This window comes from Aquila chrysaetos, chromosome 23 (genome assembly GCF_900496995.4).
Source record: "Aquila chrysaetos chrysaetos chromosome 23, bAquChr1.4, whole genome shotgun sequence".
Classification (NCBI taxonomy): Eukaryota; Metazoa; Chordata; class Aves; order Accipitriformes; family Accipitridae; genus Aquila; species Aquila chrysaetos.
This window is the reverse complement of record NC_044026.1, coordinates 17037301-17054171: the sequence shown is the minus strand read 5'-3', so window position 1 is coordinate 17054171 and position 16871 is coordinate 17037301. Positions and strand designations below refer to the sequence as shown.

The window sequence follows — 16871 nt, the reverse complement described above, 5'->3', positions numbered from 1 at the left end:
GGTCTTCAGATATGCCCACTGTCTCAGACAAGAAAAATGCCGTTTGCCTGTGCCAGCGCCGAGGAATGGAAATAGAGTAACTTATGGCACATTAATCTCTGTTGGTTGAAAGCCCAACAAATACTGCAGTGTCTCTAGAACGTGAGGAACTTCTACATTTCTGTTATATATGAGAAATCAGGTATTTGCCCTCGGCGTCCATTAATAAGAACATTTTCACAATCCCTTTACCCTGCACATCTTGCTATAAATTATGGTTTGCAGAGCAAATGTCTTCACCTCCAATTGCTTCACTTGGCCCAAAACCCAGTCTCAGAAATGCTCATTTGAATCTAAAAACCACACCAACATCTGGCAAAATATATTTGGAAATGGCAAAAATGGGGTTTTTTAATGTGTCCTTGGATGTTTACTCTTGCATTCCTTCTTCTGGGCCATATATTAAAGGAGCAAGGAGAGATCAGATTAGCTGACAGATAGCAGTGTATTTTACAATCAATGAATTCCTCTGTATTCATCAGTTCGGAAGTGGAAATTTGAGGCCCAGTGATTTAAACTCTGAGTTGCTAAGTACTCACCAATCTTCCTTTTGAATACCAGAGGCAAGTGCTCCAAAAAAATTACCATAGCAGCCAAACTACAAACAGTACAAGGGACAAGAAAGGTTCCCTGACCTCTCGGACCCAAAAGTGAGATGGAGAAAAACATTAATTAAGCCTGTGCAGATATTGCGGTGAAATGTCACTTAATTAGGACTTAAGCAGCAAAAGAAAGAGGCTGGGCCATTCCAGTGAGTCCTCTGGGCTAACATTTGACTTCACTGGGAGACAAACGTGGCAGGAAGCATTTGTTTCCTTGAGTTGTTTTTCGTTTTGCAGGTATGCCATTGGTATTTCCTACAAGTCAGCACCGAAGCACGAGTGGATCGGGAAGAATTCTGCCTCCTGGGTGCTTTGCCGCTGCAATAACATGTGGGTGGTGCGGCACAACAGCAAAGAAATCCCCATCGAGCCTGCGCCTCACCTCCGGCGGGTCGGGATTTTGCTGGACTACGACAACGGTTCCCTTGCTTTTTACGATGCTTTGAACTCCCTACACCTTTACACTTTTGACATTACATTTGGGCAGCCGGTGTGCCCCACGTTCACTGTGTGGAATAAGTGTTTGACCATTATAACTGGCTTGCCTATCCCTGACCACCTAGACTCCTCCGAGCAGCTCGCATGACTGCTAAAAGCCAAAAGGTAGGACGACACATCTTCCCAGGGTGGCCAGGCCCACAGGAGCTTGCCCAGAGCTGGTAGACTGCGTGGCATCCCGGCTGTCGCTGCCAAATCCAGCCAGAACTGAAAAGGGGAGGATATCTCCTTACTGTGTACTTTGTACGGAAGGACGAGAAGTGGCTTTAATAATACCTTTGAACTTTCATTTGCAGTTGGTTTTGTTTGGTTGGTTTTGTATTTAGTCTCTTACAGGAAGATTTATAAATTATTTATAAAAAAAAAAAAAAAGAGCGAGAAGAGAAAGCCTGGTTTGGACACCTGGAAAATGACTTATTTGTTTTGCACATTAATGGTCCTATTAATTAAACTTTCATCAGACCTTTACATCATTTTATTTTACAGTGGATAAAAGCAGGAAATTGGAAGGATGAAAACTGTGCAGTGGACAAGTCAGTATACTGCAGGTTTTACTCGTGCCAATAGTAGCGCGCTCATTACTAGTCTTACTGAGTGCAAGATCTCCTAATCTCTCCTTTGCCCATGGGAGTGTGCAGACCAAAAAGAACAAAAATGAACAAGTGAGGGAGTGGAGCTAGCCAACACAGCAAAAGAAGAAAGTTTAATTTACTTCTCTTCGCAGGGCAGTGCTCTCTCTGTTCATAAAAAACATAGAGATGTGAGTGGATAAATCATCTGGTGATTTATTTTATTGATGGCAACATTCCCATCTACCAGCGCTTCGCTTTCGTCTTTGGGAAACATTGTAGAATCACTGAGGATGTGAAAGACTGATACCATCTCTGAGAATCAGCAACGCTGGAGGAGAGCAGCCAATCCAAGGTCTGACTGTAGACTAATTTGATAAAGCACGGCATCCTTTAAGGATTGATTGTAACGGAAGATGTCACGGTTCTGATGGTAGACATGTGAATGCTTATTGCTCATTTTACAAGGTTCAACACAGCAAGCCCAGCCAACAACCCCGAAGTGAGACATGCGCCACTTTACCATTGATTTTAAATTAAATACAAATGTTCCATTGTCATACACGATGTAGTCTCTATAACAAAGCAAGGAAATCTGTTTTACATGTGCTGTATGGAGAAACACTGCAGCTGGAGTTTGCTCCTAGTTATCATTGTCCTGGGTTGTTTGGGAAAGCACAGTTCTCTTTGTGAATGAGGAGTAAATAGCAAGTTTTCAGCAGCAGTAGGAATCTGCATGGGCCGGCCCTACGTTCATCCTGGAGTTGGTAGATGCACTTCAGTGAGGGCAATAGAGGTTGTACCTACTTTATCTCAAAGCTGAATCAGGTGCATTTTTTTTCTCTTTTCCTTCTCCAGAATAGAAGCCCTTTGTAATTAATACAATGCTTATGTATAAATGATCATTTTGGGAGATGCTTGAGGCATATGACAACGTTAAAAGAATGGTTTTCCTACAGTGTATTGTTTTTACTATGCAAGTGGTGAAAATCTGCCTGTGTAGAAAAAGGATAAATTGAATATCAGCTTTAAGAAAAGATTTGCTCAGTAATTTATAACCATGCTTTAGGTGTCTTTTGAAGAGGATGCCTCAATGCACTTTGTTCACTAATGGATCCAAAATAAAATGGTCCCAGGCTCAGCTTCAGATTTTTTAAATACTGATTCTCCAGGTACAAAGCTGTACTACAGTTTGCCTTATGATGTAGAAAACTTATGAGCAAGATGAGGGATAGGTACATGCCTACTTGGTTTTTCCTTTTTTACTAGAAAATAAATGCCTATCCATGTTCCTTTGATTTCCCTTTACATGCCTTTCTAACTGCTGAATTAAATGGAGAAAAGCCTGGCAGTACGTTGCTGGTACCATGGCTTTCAGCTGGGGCAGCATCCTGTGATTCACAGGTAGGAGCCACTGATCTTTCCAGAGTTGACATAAATAAGGGAAAATGTGTACATATAGTGAACTGCAGTGTTTATCACAGTGTCTTTAATAATCAACAAATGTATACCCTCAAAAACGAAAAAGTAAATAAATCCCCAAACATTAAATTTTATAATTGAGCACAGTGTTACTGATACAGTCTGATGTACATTGCCTAGATGATCTGGCCTGGGATGTTTGGGACGTAGCTGAGATGGCATGAAAATTATTATAATGAGACAACAGGAGATGACTGATGCAAAGCAGTGATAAAAAGATGCAGGGGGAAAGGAGTTTTAATCTAGGATTATTGCCAAGTTTCTGCCTAAAAGGAAAGGGTGTATTACCACAGTGCACGTAGCAAGGCTGTGTATCTTCTTTTCTGCCAGAAATACTAAATCTAGAAGCTGATTACAGTAGTGGACAAACTGAAAACACTGTTCAGTGTTTGGCCATACAATGTTGTCAGAGATTGAGCTGGATGGAAGTAATACCATGAATTTGGAAAGATCCCAAATGATCTCACATATTTTCATTGTAAAGATAGACCATGAGTCTAAAGACAGATCATGGTTTTGGCCAATGGAAAAAGAATGGTCTGTTATCTACAGGCCTTGCTGTCTCATTTTTATTTTAACACAGAATACTTCATTTGGAGCTAAGCCACATTTCTCCAGTGGACTATTAATTCAGTAAGTACTCTTTGTGCATATATGTTTGTGTATATATGTACACATATGTATGGGTACACACACACCAGTATATGCACAAATGTAGTGTGTAATTTGTGTATATGTATACATGCATATATACACACACAAACTGACAGTAATTAGTCAGGTGGTCCTTTTTTGCTTGTTTCTTGAACAATTTCATATTCTGTATGACTATGAGGAAACAAGTTTGCTATGAATGGTGTTCTTCTGGACATTTTTTAACGAACAAAATCTGTTTATTTTACAATACTTGATTCAATGCCTGATTAATCAATAAAAACATCCATTTGAAAATATAGCTTCTGTGGTCTGTGGCATTTTGCATGGTCCATAGTAATCAATTGAAATCTGGGGGAATGGTAATCCTCATGTAAAAATAAAACATGGTACTTTAATGTAGTGTGTAGTCTTAGATGAGGGGTTTTCCCTGATTTTTGAAAGTTTTGTGACTAGGAATGAGGTAGCATTGTATAATGCTGTGTTTAACAAAGGCAGATTTTTGAGGAATAGTCTGCTGAGATGCAAGCAATGAATATAGTAGATAAAGCCTGTGTTGGTATAATGATTGTGTCAAAGGTGTCTTTAAAACCCAAGCTGGGATTCAGCAGTTAGAGCAAACGATAGCACAATCTGTTTAGAAGGCAGTCGTATCAGCTTGGAGTAGTCAAAACTTGAGGTAGTGGAAGGGTGGGGGGCTTTTTTCCTCTCTGAGGCCAGATAAGATTTTCCATGTGAGGCTCCCATGTGCTAATGCACGTCTAATGGGGAAAAAAATCATTCAGGAATGGGCTGTATGTCATAAATTATTTAGTAATGTCTCTACCCCACTGTAGTTTCCCGTTGTTGGCTTTCAAGAGAGCAACAAAGTTGCTTCATTTTCTGCCATGAGTTTATTCTTTGTTCTGGGTATCCCATTTCTCAATTGCTCAGCGAAGAGACCCCCACTGAGGGTCCCCAGGGTAGGAAGCATAAAAATCCCTCAGGTGAAAAGCGGGAAATTTGCAAGTACAGGTGAAAACAAATGCACGTTCTTCATTATACTAGCAATAGTAGGTCACTAAACAGCAGTGTGCATCATATGTTTTAATCCTGCGTCTTAATTGCAAAGACTATATTCTTTCCATGTTAGAAAACCCAACAGGACACTATTGACAGCACAGATTAAAGTGTCAGCTCTTTAACCAGTTCATTTTGAGATTGCCAGCATTTATAGCACTGTGAAGAACTATTGGCTGTGGGAGATTTCATTAAACTATTATTTGACATTGAACACAGTATAAGTATTTCTGTCTTAATTATTCTGATAAAGCAGATGTCTACTAGTTCCAGATTCTGCTTTTAGTTACAGCAGCACAAATTTCAGATGAGCCTATGCACCAAAACAAAGTCAGAATTGCTAGTGGCTCTCATCTGTATCACCAAAACTGAGGCTATTTATTTTAATTGGAAACACTGCCTTCATTTCTGGTTTAGGCGTGAAGAAGTGTTGGACCCACACAGAAAGCACACACTGGGCCACCTCAGTAACTGGCCAGGGCACGCCTGGCCTGAAGACCATCGGTGGGACAGCTTTGGGAAGCCAGTGATAAACAAAAAACGGGCACGGGTGGCTTATGGAGTGATGTACTGGCAATTTTCTTGTAACGCCATATGTAATGTCTTTTCACATACTGATCTTTCTAGTAGTGGAAGTGTGTACTAAGGTATAGGAATGTAGAATGCAGTATTTTCCTGTATTATTGGGTTAGTTGCCCATTTAGAAATTAGCACAGTGTTCTGAACTTCAGCCTTAATTTTTGTCTTCTCCACATGGCAAAAAGCCCTGGTCACTCCCAAGTGCTGATGGTCGGTGTTCTAGATTATGCTGAGCTATTTGTTTTTATTGCGCTTTCTGAAGTGAAAGAAACTCTCTTTACATTTTAACCTTTGATTTAGCACTTGATTTTCATATTAAAAAATTAAGAGACTAAAGAGCAGTGATGTTAACAGTGCTTCAATGTGGATGAGACTCTTGGTTTGGACTGGGAGGCTTAAGGCATCTGTGTACGTAAATCTCTGTGCCAGGATGGATTGATTTGTCATTCATGTGGGAGTTGAACAGTACAGGTGCAAGCGTTTTCTTGTGAGGTAGGCGTTTGCCTTAACTCCACTCTTGGAGTGGAATATTCTGTTTTCTTTAATTGTTTTTAATTGGTTTTCTGATTCCAGTGCAGACCATATAGTAAGACTGTAAGGAATATAATCTTTCATCATGTTACTTATTTTAGCAAGCCCTACCGCGTCACGTGCCTCCGGCAGGTCGCTGAACACATCAGCTGCAGCCATAACCTTTCCAACGTCACCTCCAATGTGTGGACTGATGTTTAAGCCGTTGACCAAGTATGTAACTTTCCCAGGTGGGATGCTGGGAGTAAGGAACTCTAGCACAAATGCTGATACCAGTTAAAGGTGAGAGGCTCATGTATTTCCCAAAGGTGATATAGGAAAGATACGGGCTTGAATACCATCAGTGTCGAGGCAGTTCTGGTTTAGAAGCATGACAATCTATTAGGAAGGCATGAAGTCTTCTACTACAATGTGATCAACAGTGCCGTTATTACTGCTGCCCGAGAGAGGGACGGAGGTAGCAAAAGAGGGAATTCTGGAGCAGTGCTGGGAGAGATCACTCAGAGTACCTGCCCTGGTGCCATGCTGCAGCTCTGCAAAGCAAGTCTGCACCTATTCTTCCTTTTGTTCCAGCTCAGCCCCAATCCACATTCCCAAATGACAGGAAAAAAATATTGCAATTATATGTTTGAAATCCTAACCTGAATAAAAGCAGCAGGGCGGGGATGACAGCCCGGGGCCTTGATTCTCCTTTATTCACCCAGATTTTTACATCTGTTGACTTCAAAGGAGATAGTCCTGATTTACATAGAGGTAGGTACCAGCCCGTGAATGTTCAGTTTCCAAAAGGTCAAACCCGAGTGAAGCAGGAGCCCCTGTGCGAACAGCTCAGCATTCCTATTAAATGGTGTCTTTGGAGAAAGCACAATAGCTGCTAGCAAAACTGCAGTTTCTCATGGGCTGTTTCCCAAGGCCAGCACAGGTGTGTGTTAAAATGTATGGTTCTTTTAAAATGTACGGTTCAATAACATTCTTCTTGGGAGAATTGTTCAGGCAATGCTTTGCCGTTTCCTCCAAGCAGGGTGGGAACAATTCTCTTAGCAGGTGCTGTGTTACTTTTCTAAAAATTGTGAGAACGGCAGATACATAAGTTATGATATAATGCTGCAACCTAAGGCTATTGTTCTTAGACTTCCATTTAAAAATGGATAACTGAAGAAGTTTAAATGTCTACTTCCTCTACCTGTTTGTCCTGATTTATGTAATTATTTGAATGTATGGAGATATTTCCTGTCAAGGAATATCACCTCATTTCTTTTTAATACAGACAGACACACAGTAATTAGGAGTATTCCTGAAAGTCCATAAATTCATAGAATAGCTTATAATCAAACCTTTGAAAGACAGCAAATGGGGGGTTTGTATTTTGCATAACATTAGTCATTGAACAGGGAAAAAAAGCTATAGCTGTTTATATCACTGAAACATTTAAAAAATGACAGCCAACTGCCACACAAGAGAACGGGAAAGTTTTCATTAGCAATATTTTATTTCTCCCTCATTTTTATTTTATGTGGAAAACAAACTGTTCCACTTGAAAATATTTCTGTTATCCATTTCTTCACCTTTCTTTTCTGCTTTCAGTCTCATTTTCAGATTTTAAATATTAGCATAGCAAGAATTGTGTGTTTTAAAAAGTTGGATTTATTTTTTGTTTCCTTGAAAATTACCTTTTTCAGGAGGCTCACAGAAAACAAAATGAGAAAACAAAATACTAATGCAATATGGCAGCTTGAAAGTTGACAATATTTTTTTAAGTGGAAGTTAAAGAAGGAATGCAGATAAGCCTGTCACTCTTCTACAAGTACTGAATTATTTGTTTTCATTATTCGGGGCTTAATAGTATTGCTTTCTAATTATAAGAGTGTTATGAGATCTGATTAAGGAGCACAAACAGAGGAAGAGTAGATTATTTTAGGATAACCCTGGAAGAAGTTCCCTTTAACAGCAATATATGTATTCAACCTCACTAATGTCAACTCATTTGTTGTTTTTTGTATTTTTAAATATTGTATGTCCTCTCCAGCAGTAGTTCCCTGCCTAGAAGTATGTGTCTCTTTTGGGAAGCATAGGGTCTAATTCCTTAAGGAATTGGGAAAAAGTCCTCCCTATGGCAGGTGTGAAGGTGGTGCTAGCACAGTGAGAACATCTCCCACTGGCAGGCGGCGATGTGATCTGTATTTCTGTCATGTTGTCTGTGCAAGTAGTTGTGATGGCCAAACTGAGGATGAAATAGGTTCATCCAGATTTGGGGGTGTGGGAAGAGGTGGAAGTCCTCTCTAGTGAATCACAGCTAGTAATTACAACCAGTGGTAGACCCAGCCCAGAATTAGAAATTAGCAAATGGAGATTTGTTCCTTAATACAGCCAGTAACATATCCTTATAATTTCTTCAAATGACTGTGACCTCTCTCTCAATTTGTCCATCAGTTTACATCCATATGCTCATTGAACATCTGTAAGTTGGAGTTGAAAATGCTTGGGTTTTCTTTAACTGTTAGGTTTTTGTCAAACTACTTTTTGAAGACAAACATTGCTGATACAATGTCAGTGGCTTATGGCAGAGGGTAGAGGTGAGGAACAACACAGGACCTAGAAAATAAATCCAGGTGCAGATTGAGTTCAGAACAGCATAATACTGCTCATAAACATAGTTTCCATCAATCCTAATTGAAATTCTTCAGGTAGGTGACGAGAGAAACACAAGTGAATTCAACCTTGACATGTGCATGAATAATGGTCAGTACAAAGAAGCACAGGGGCTGAAACAATTGAAAAACAAGACTTTTCTGTAAAATTATAGTTGATATTGTTTATCTTCTAACAGTTGGGTCATAGCATTCCTACATTGCATATATTTAGACAAACAGGAGGTATTATTAAGAAAATGCCCCGAGTTACGCTGTAAATTCTTACAAATGCAAGGGAATTAGGATAAATCTTTGAATGATATACACAAAAAGAACAACAGAAAAAGAAGTTATTTATTTGCAATTAATAATTCAAACAACTGTACCCAAACCATCCCTTCTTATTAGAATCCTGATGCTGCCTTCCTGCATCCCTCCACGGAGAGGATGAAACAGGAACGCTTTGTCTTTCTGTTCTTATGAAGTCAGTGCTCCATATTAGTGTTACTTGGAAATCTCTGGGGATGAATAAATTTGGTAGGAACGAGTACAGAGCTCTCACCAGTCTTGAAGCCTGAATAAGCCATTAGCCAGCTTCAAGGCTGAATTACCATCAAGTTATGAATGCTTTCATATATTTTTAACTGTGCAAGAAGAAACATGTAGCATTAAAAAAAAGTGACCAATTTTATGTAGATGTGGGAATAGACGTCATTCTGCCCAGCTACAAAGCTGCTATTTGGTACAGGGACAGGAAAGTAGTTTTAGGGATTTGGTATAAAGCACCTGCACTTGTGCTGGTTCTCATGCACACAGAAGTGCTGTAGGCTGAGGTCCTGACAACCTTTTATCTGTCTGTGGAATTCAAAAGCTCTGCAAATCATGCGGAGTGGGTTGGTGGGTGTGGGTACAACTTTCCCTCTAAGTGCTCCCACTGGCCCAATTTTTCCTGCTTCCCCAAAAGTAGAAAGAGGGGCAAGCCAGCTCCCAAAGCCTTCAGCTCTAATCCTTCCCTTTCTCACGGCAGGAACGGTGAGGCCACAGGCTGGCCCTTGTCTCCACATCTTGTGTGGTAACAGAATTACGCTGTGAAGTTTTAGGCGGGTTCCTCTGGCTAAGGAACCCGACCCTGCAGAAAGAGAGGTTAAACTAGCTCCACTAGCAACGTATCGGACATTTCTCCGGTACCTTCCCCAGCTACTGCTATAGTCGGGGAATGCAAGGGAAAACTGCTGCAGGGCAGGGTGTGAAGACGACACATCTTCTAAAGGCATGTCCAAAAGGCCCAAAGGGAAAATTCTAAGTGGCATTCATCCTCGTAGGAAGGTCTGTGTAAGAAGTCTGGGATACATTTTTCCATGTTTCCATGAAGGGATGGAAAGCTGCCTCCTTATGCCTTGGTAGTGCTTGTGGGCAGGCAGGCCTCACAGTTAATTTTGAGGAGTGGAAAGTCATTGTCCCATGTTTTTCTCCCCACTCTCCTAAAAGTTTGACAAATGGGAAGAAAAAAAATGTCAAATTCCACTGCATGAAGGCTCATACCACTGGTCTTTGTTGTCAGAATGAAGACAATGCAAAAAGAGGCAACCAAACGTGTGTTTGCAAGATTGTAATTTGTTACAACTAACATACTTGACATATTTTTGATCAGGTATTATAAGAGTAACAGAAACAAAGTGGAAGATTTGTCATGACTGGAACTCTGATAATAAAATATAGAAATAGAAGTTGAAGATGGAAATAAAATAACTGGGGAATGCACCTAGGAAGGTAAAACCAGAAAGGGTTGCTACCATGGTGCAATGAGTCTGGTAGAAGCTTATGTGGAAGACTGCAAAATTCTGGTCTACCATAGTCAAGAAAAGGGATATTCAATAACACAGGATTGGAGAAAGGATCATCAGAAGGGAAAGCCAAGGGAGAGCCTAGGTTAGAAGGGGAGATGTGTATGTGGTTTATTTAGTCTAGCAATTGATGGCCGAATGGAGATGAGGTGGTTGTGTCTGTAAACATATGATTAGGGGTAGCACCAGGAAAGGAGAATAACAGTTTTAAATAGAAGTCAATATTGGTGTGCGAATAAATGCAGTCAACCTGTTTATAGACAGTTAGGTCTATAGAAATCAAGAAGGTTACTTCACAGGACAGCAAGAGGAAAAAAGGAACCTTGCTGTTTCTGAGACGAAGCTTTGTGGGTGAGATTAATCACACTTCAATCTAAATGCCCAAATATTAGTTGCCTAGGCCTAAGTATATTTTCTAGGCATCTTCCATAACAAATGGGAAGCAAATAGCATCTCCAAATATTCATCCCAGATATTCTAGCAACCTAACTCGGACCGGGAAGAATCCCACTCCATGACTGATCTTTCACCGCTGGTCATATGAGGAGTCACAGGCAGCTACCATGTACTTGATACCTGCCTTTTAGATAGCTAAAGGCAGATCAAGTGACTATAACGCTGTATGTTTAGCAAATGAGATATCGACATTTTTATAGTGGTGATTATAGAGTAAATCCATTTCTTTGGATGTAATACAGAAATTTATAGACAGCTTCTGACTTAAAATCCTTGCTGTGCTGAAGTAAGCAGGCAATTTTTCATCGGCCTCAGTGGAGCCCAGATTTCACCTCTTAAATATGAACAAGGTGAAATATTGTAAGTCAAAGTCATATTAAATGCAGACACCTCCCCTAATCAAAGACTGTTCTAGCCACTGAGCCCTTTTTTTTTTTCAAAGCAAGTTATTTATAATAATGCTTCAGTAAAATGGCCATCCAGGCAAAGTCAATGAATTAAAATGTGTCTATTTGACCACAGAACAAACCACCTTGGAGATTGTATGTGCTTGTATGCATTCTATTGCACTGATCAAGTGCACGAGTATTTTAGACTCCAAACTGGGTTGCTTATCCAATGCTGCAAAATGCTATGTATTGATAGTTAACATTGTTCTAGCATCATTCTTAAAGTTTGTTTTAATAGATGTCACAATCAGATCTCCTCTGGCGTTTCCTGAATTCAACATGTAACTATGAGATCGTATCAAAGCTAGAATAGGTAGATACCAGTTGACATGGCTGCGTCAGTCATTCCTCAGAATAGTAAGCATATATCAGTATGATAGACTGAGTACAAGTATTAAACTCACAGTGCCTGTGCCAAACGGGTTTTGTGATGGCATCAAGAGCTTCTCAGCATAATTCTCTTCTAATGGAAAAGTAGCCAACAATTATAAGTTGAAAGGAATGTGTAAGAGATAGCTGAGAAGTGCGGGCTCTTTAACATTAAGTCAGACGCGGAGGTCAAAACTACTTACTCTACTATGTAATTTATTTGCATCTTCTGCAAAGGAAATAGGGCTGATTCTCTGAAGAATAACTGAGCGTCCTTTTGATATTCATGGCAGATTGTTTTGGATGGCTACCATCCAGAAATTCTTAATGGGGAGAGAAAAATATTCTGTGGATGGATGTAAATATCCCTTTTTCCAGGGTTTTATCTTAGACTCACCTCTCTACACTGTATAGGTTACTTTCAGAGGTTTCTTTTTATCTGTTTCTAAACAGCATGAGTATTTATCTAATGATGCTGTGGTGAGGTATGATTCATCCTTCAGGTTAATAGAGTGCACAGTTTAAAAAACCCTTCACATGCAAAGTATTGTTAACTGTTTGTTCCTCATAAAAGGGAAGGAAATGACTCAGGCTGGAGAAATGTTATAGTGAAGATTGTTGATGCTCTTCAGGCTGATAGAAAAAGAATTGCTCAAATAAAAGGTGAGAGTTTCTGCAGGAAGCACTTCCTGATGGGAAAAGGATTCGCGTTCCAGGAAGGATAGCTAAGGAAAATCACCCAAACTAGGCGAATATTTTGGAAAAGGCTTGGCAAAGAGGGATTAATGGGGTTCAAGTCCCAGTGAAAAGTGGAATATGGACAGGACTGAGATATAGGTAGTCTGGTGTGCTTTGGAGGGACCAGTCTGAGGATTTCTCTTTGCAGAGAGAATGGGAATAGCTTGTGAAACTGCACTGGCTCATCCTGCTTAGGGGACTTGGAGTCGGAAGCAGCAGCAGAAGATAAAGGAACTGAAACACAAGTCAAGAAAGAAGGAACATTTTCTTTCCCTTTTCTACTCATTAAAAAGAAAAAGAAATGTGAAATATCCAACAGCAGGAAACAACACAGCATGAAAAACTTCTGTAAAATGACAGTCTTTTTCCTTACCTTTGTGATTTGTAACATCAATGATCATTGCAATGGAGGCAGCTTTTAAACTGTAACTTATTTTCACTGATTGTGGCAACTTGCTTCGTTACTTCTGTTAATTTTCACTATTTGAACAAAATGTTCCTTCATTTCTGCTGCCTAAAACTTAGTCAGCCTAAGATCCTGATTCACGTGCAAGCAGGGCCTTAAGTACTTCCCAGTCCATACAAGCGTGGAATTAATCCTATCTCCTTATAAACCCTGGGCCCTTCCACTAGCACGGTGGGAACGTGGAGCCACTTTTTTCTGGCTCTAGTTGACCCTACCAAGGTTTTTGGTAAATTAGGTAACTAGGCAAGTACTGCGTCCCTATGAGGCCTCTAGGTTTGGGAGCTTGGTGGGTTGATGTGGCAGAAGTAGGGCTGATCTGTCTTTTACACAGAAGCAGGCACTGATTAAGTGGTTAAAAGCAACGATGGATGGTTTTCTGGAATGGAATGTGTCTGAAGGGTGGTGAGGATGTTTGATACTGGATGATGAGGAAGTTTTGCCAAGGCGTTGGTGAGGTCTCACTGTCAAGGATGTTAATGAAATGTAACTACAGTCACCGTAATCCGAAAGGCTTTTGAAAAAATCTTTGTAAGGTTATTGTGCTCCGAATGGTGTTAAAATATGGAATTTATGTAAATGTAAATGAACTGATGTTTAGTTATTGGAATAAGATACTGCAGATGTATTGTGGGATATATATATATATATAAATGAATGTGTAATCTAGATGATTTGGGTTGTGAAAGATGGTGCTTTGGCCATCTGTCAGTGATTTTCTTTTACCAGGCTAAGGAAATTGTGGATATGGAAAGAAATAACAATTTATTAGCAAGTTTTGGATTGTATGAATGTGTCTTGATTTTTGTAATAAAGAATGTTAACTCTACTTCTTAATTTCTGCTAAAGTAAGCCTGTGACTTTCAGTAATGATTTTAGTTTGGGCAGAATCAAGCTTAACAAAAGTAAGGGTGGTAGTTAAACCTTATCTAATCTCAATTTAAGATAATGGTCAACAGACAAGTAATTTGTCCATGAATCACTGCCTCACTAAGGAATTCCCATTGAAGGGAAATCACAGGGCATATGCAGCTGGAGGCAGCTTTCCAGACATTTATCCCAGTGATAGCCTTGAGGAAAACAGTGAAAGCTGGAGTGAGGAAAAACATCAGGTCAACACATGGGTGGATTTGCCTGACTTTTTATGACCAAGGATAGCAGCCTTCATGGCAAGGGGAAGGGAAGGGCTCCCAGCCTCACACCCTCACCTTAGATCAAGGTGACTCCCTGAAACCAAGTCGCTCTTCCCTGCTTACACAAGCTTTCTCCTCCATGTAATTTCATAGAAACTGAAACAGTTCTGGAGCAAAATTATTTTGTGTTGTAGAACTATTGAAGTCAAGGGTAATAACAGCAAAGCTAAATTTGGAGAGGTGCACAGGTAAGAGAGAAAAAAAGAGGGGTTTTACTGGGATTGATGAGCTGTGGGCGAGACAAGTAAAACAAAATTCAGGGGATTTTTTTTTTCTCTCTCCAAATCAACATAGTTTGGGATTATCTCTGAGTCACGAATTTCAGCCAGCAGTATAAAAAAAATGTTTAATTTCACTTTTGGCTGAAAGACAGCTTTCCATCACATTCCTGCAGCCTTGCCTCAGAGATACCCTATCTAAACTTGCTCAGAACTGCTCCTTGAGCTTGTGCTAAAAGAATCACACCTATTTAGTCACCTTTTACTACCAAAAAAAGAAAAGAATATAAAGTACATGAGCCAACTACAATACAAGTTTTATAAACTCTGCACTTCTCTCCTGGCAGAGGCATGTCATGATATGTAGTTAATTGTTCCTTGAATTAGCATGCTTTATGACCACGTTAGTCAAGGGAAACTCTCGGTGAATTCGGTGTGCCTGCAACTATCGCAGTCCAGTGCTGGTGTCCCATCAGCTCTCCCAAGTAGGGCTAGGCCAGGCCCAAGTGCTGGGAATGCTGAATAAAGCATCCTTGCCCTTCTCAGAGAACGTGTTGAACCCCATTATGGTATTGTGGCGTATCAACGCCAGTAAAGAGGTTTAACTGGAGCACAACTGGGCCTACCGAATGAGCTTAGCTGATGCTAATTCTGACACCAAGAGCCATAAACATCCAAATACGGCAGTTGGGCAACATTTCGCTTGCTGTGCTTGAAGACTGATACCACATCCCCTATGTTTCTTTTTTTCTCTTGGTTTAAGTTTAAAGTCCCTCGTTGATTCAGCCTTCCCCCCATAAATCATGTTTTTTGAGATTTGTCATCATTTGTATTGCTTCCTTGTGGGTTCTTTTCAGTCGATCTACCTTGCTTTTACTACAAAGGCAGTGCCCAAAACTGGGTACAAAATTCAGTGCAAGACTTTAGCAGCTGTTGGGAGCAGAAGAATAAAAACAATCATCTTTCAAGTCTTCAAACCCCAATATAGCGCTTGCCTTTCTCATGACACCATGGCAGTGTTGAATAACATACCCGTCACAGTCACTGCAATCCCTGTAGACTCTTCAGGAGATCTACCTCCAGTCTGTCTTCACCTTGTCAGGAGCATGTCTGTTTTTAATCCCACCTTGTCAGGATCATGTTTGTTTTCAGTCCGGTGCTGCGATGAATTTACAGTCTGGCTTTGTGTCAGCTGCAAATGTAATAAATATATCCTCTGTTCCACCTCTTTGGGGTGTCTGGGAGCTAACCAAGAAGTGTTCAGCCTGAGACAGACCCTCCCTTCCTCTGAAGAATACCCATCAGTGCCACTATTGTGACAATGAACTTAATGATAGCTGCTCTCCGAGCAGAGTTTTTCTAACGACTCTGATAACATTTCCCTTGTTTGTTTCTAAGATTGTCACAGGAGACAGTGCCAGAAGCTTCACTGAGTACTAACTACATGACAGGTACTGCCTCTTGTCTCTTCCCAGATCTGGTTACCCTACTGTAGAAGGAAATAAGATTCGTCAGATATATTTGTTCTTGACAAATGCATGTTAACTTCTACTTATTTTGAAGCTATTTTCTAGGTGCTTACCAATTTATTTTACATGAACAGGCACAAAAAGAGCTGACAATGATGACTGTTATCCTAAAAAAAATTACATGATTCTTTTCCCAAAAACTACTAAATGCTTTCTCCAGCTTTATATGCAGTATAAAACAAAACAAAACAAAAAAATTTCAGAGCAGATGAAAGCGGAACCAGGCATTCTGTGAGATGTTTGGTTCAAAACTAAGACACATAAATGCCAACATGTAAGTGACTAGTGCCTAAGCACAGGCATCTAGTGCCATTTGAGAAACTCCAGGGCATGGGAGATATCTTCGGGGGCTGGCACATGTGCCACAGGATCTGTAGGAGACATGGCTTCTCCAGAGCAGCAGCCAAGGTACTCTAGACACATAAAATGGCCCATAGTTAACAACTGGGTCATTCCTTTGTTGACCTAAATTAATTGACCTTAATTTTGTCATTTTAATCTCTAATGGAATCTCTTCTCATTCAGTTTTATGTTACTGCTGAACTTTGATCCCCTGTTTTTGGTAGGCCCTCTTGGGCATATCATCTTAAGGCTCAGACTAAAAGGAAAAAAAAAGAACAACCTTTTTTTTTTTTTTCCCCTGCCCTTTTAGAATACAGTTATTTTTATGTATAATGGGAAGGGGAAGGAGGAGGAGAGTCTTTTCCCTTTGCTATAGCCTCCTCATAGCAGACTTATCAGTAGCTCTATTTAACTGCCTTTGTGCCAGTAATTACAGCGAGTCAGAAACCATTCCCAGCACTGCTACTTGCATTTGAATTACTGGTGTTCTCTCAAGTTTTTAAAAAAGTCAGGAAGCTAAGAAAGGGGATTCGCATACTGGTCTGAGTTTAAAAAAAGTCCTTAGTGGATACAATAAATCACTATCCTAATCTAGGAAGAAAAGAGAACATATGAAAAAGATCTCAT

The 16871-nt window shown here is 40.1% G+C and overlaps 1 protein-coding gene across 9 annotated transcripts in view; it reads left to right on the top strand.

The window, feature by feature from the left end:
• Positions 1-13791, top strand: part of MID1 (midline 1) — a 264289-nt gene extending 250498 nt beyond the window's left edge. For 7 of the 9 annotated variants that reach the window (XM_029998918.2, XM_029998920.2, XM_029998913.2 and 4 more), the window contains exon 10: positions 879-4141. In XM_029998918.2, the coding sequence (XP_029854778.1) occupies positions 879-1227 (349 nt within the window). In that variant the 3' untranslated portion in view covers positions 1228-4141. Of the gene's footprint in view, positions 1-878; positions 4142-12335 lie in introns of those variants that run through there. The other 2 variants (XR_003921164.1, XR_003921163.2) reach the window with 2 other exon arrangements.
• Positions 13792-16871: the final 3080 nt, after the last annotated feature.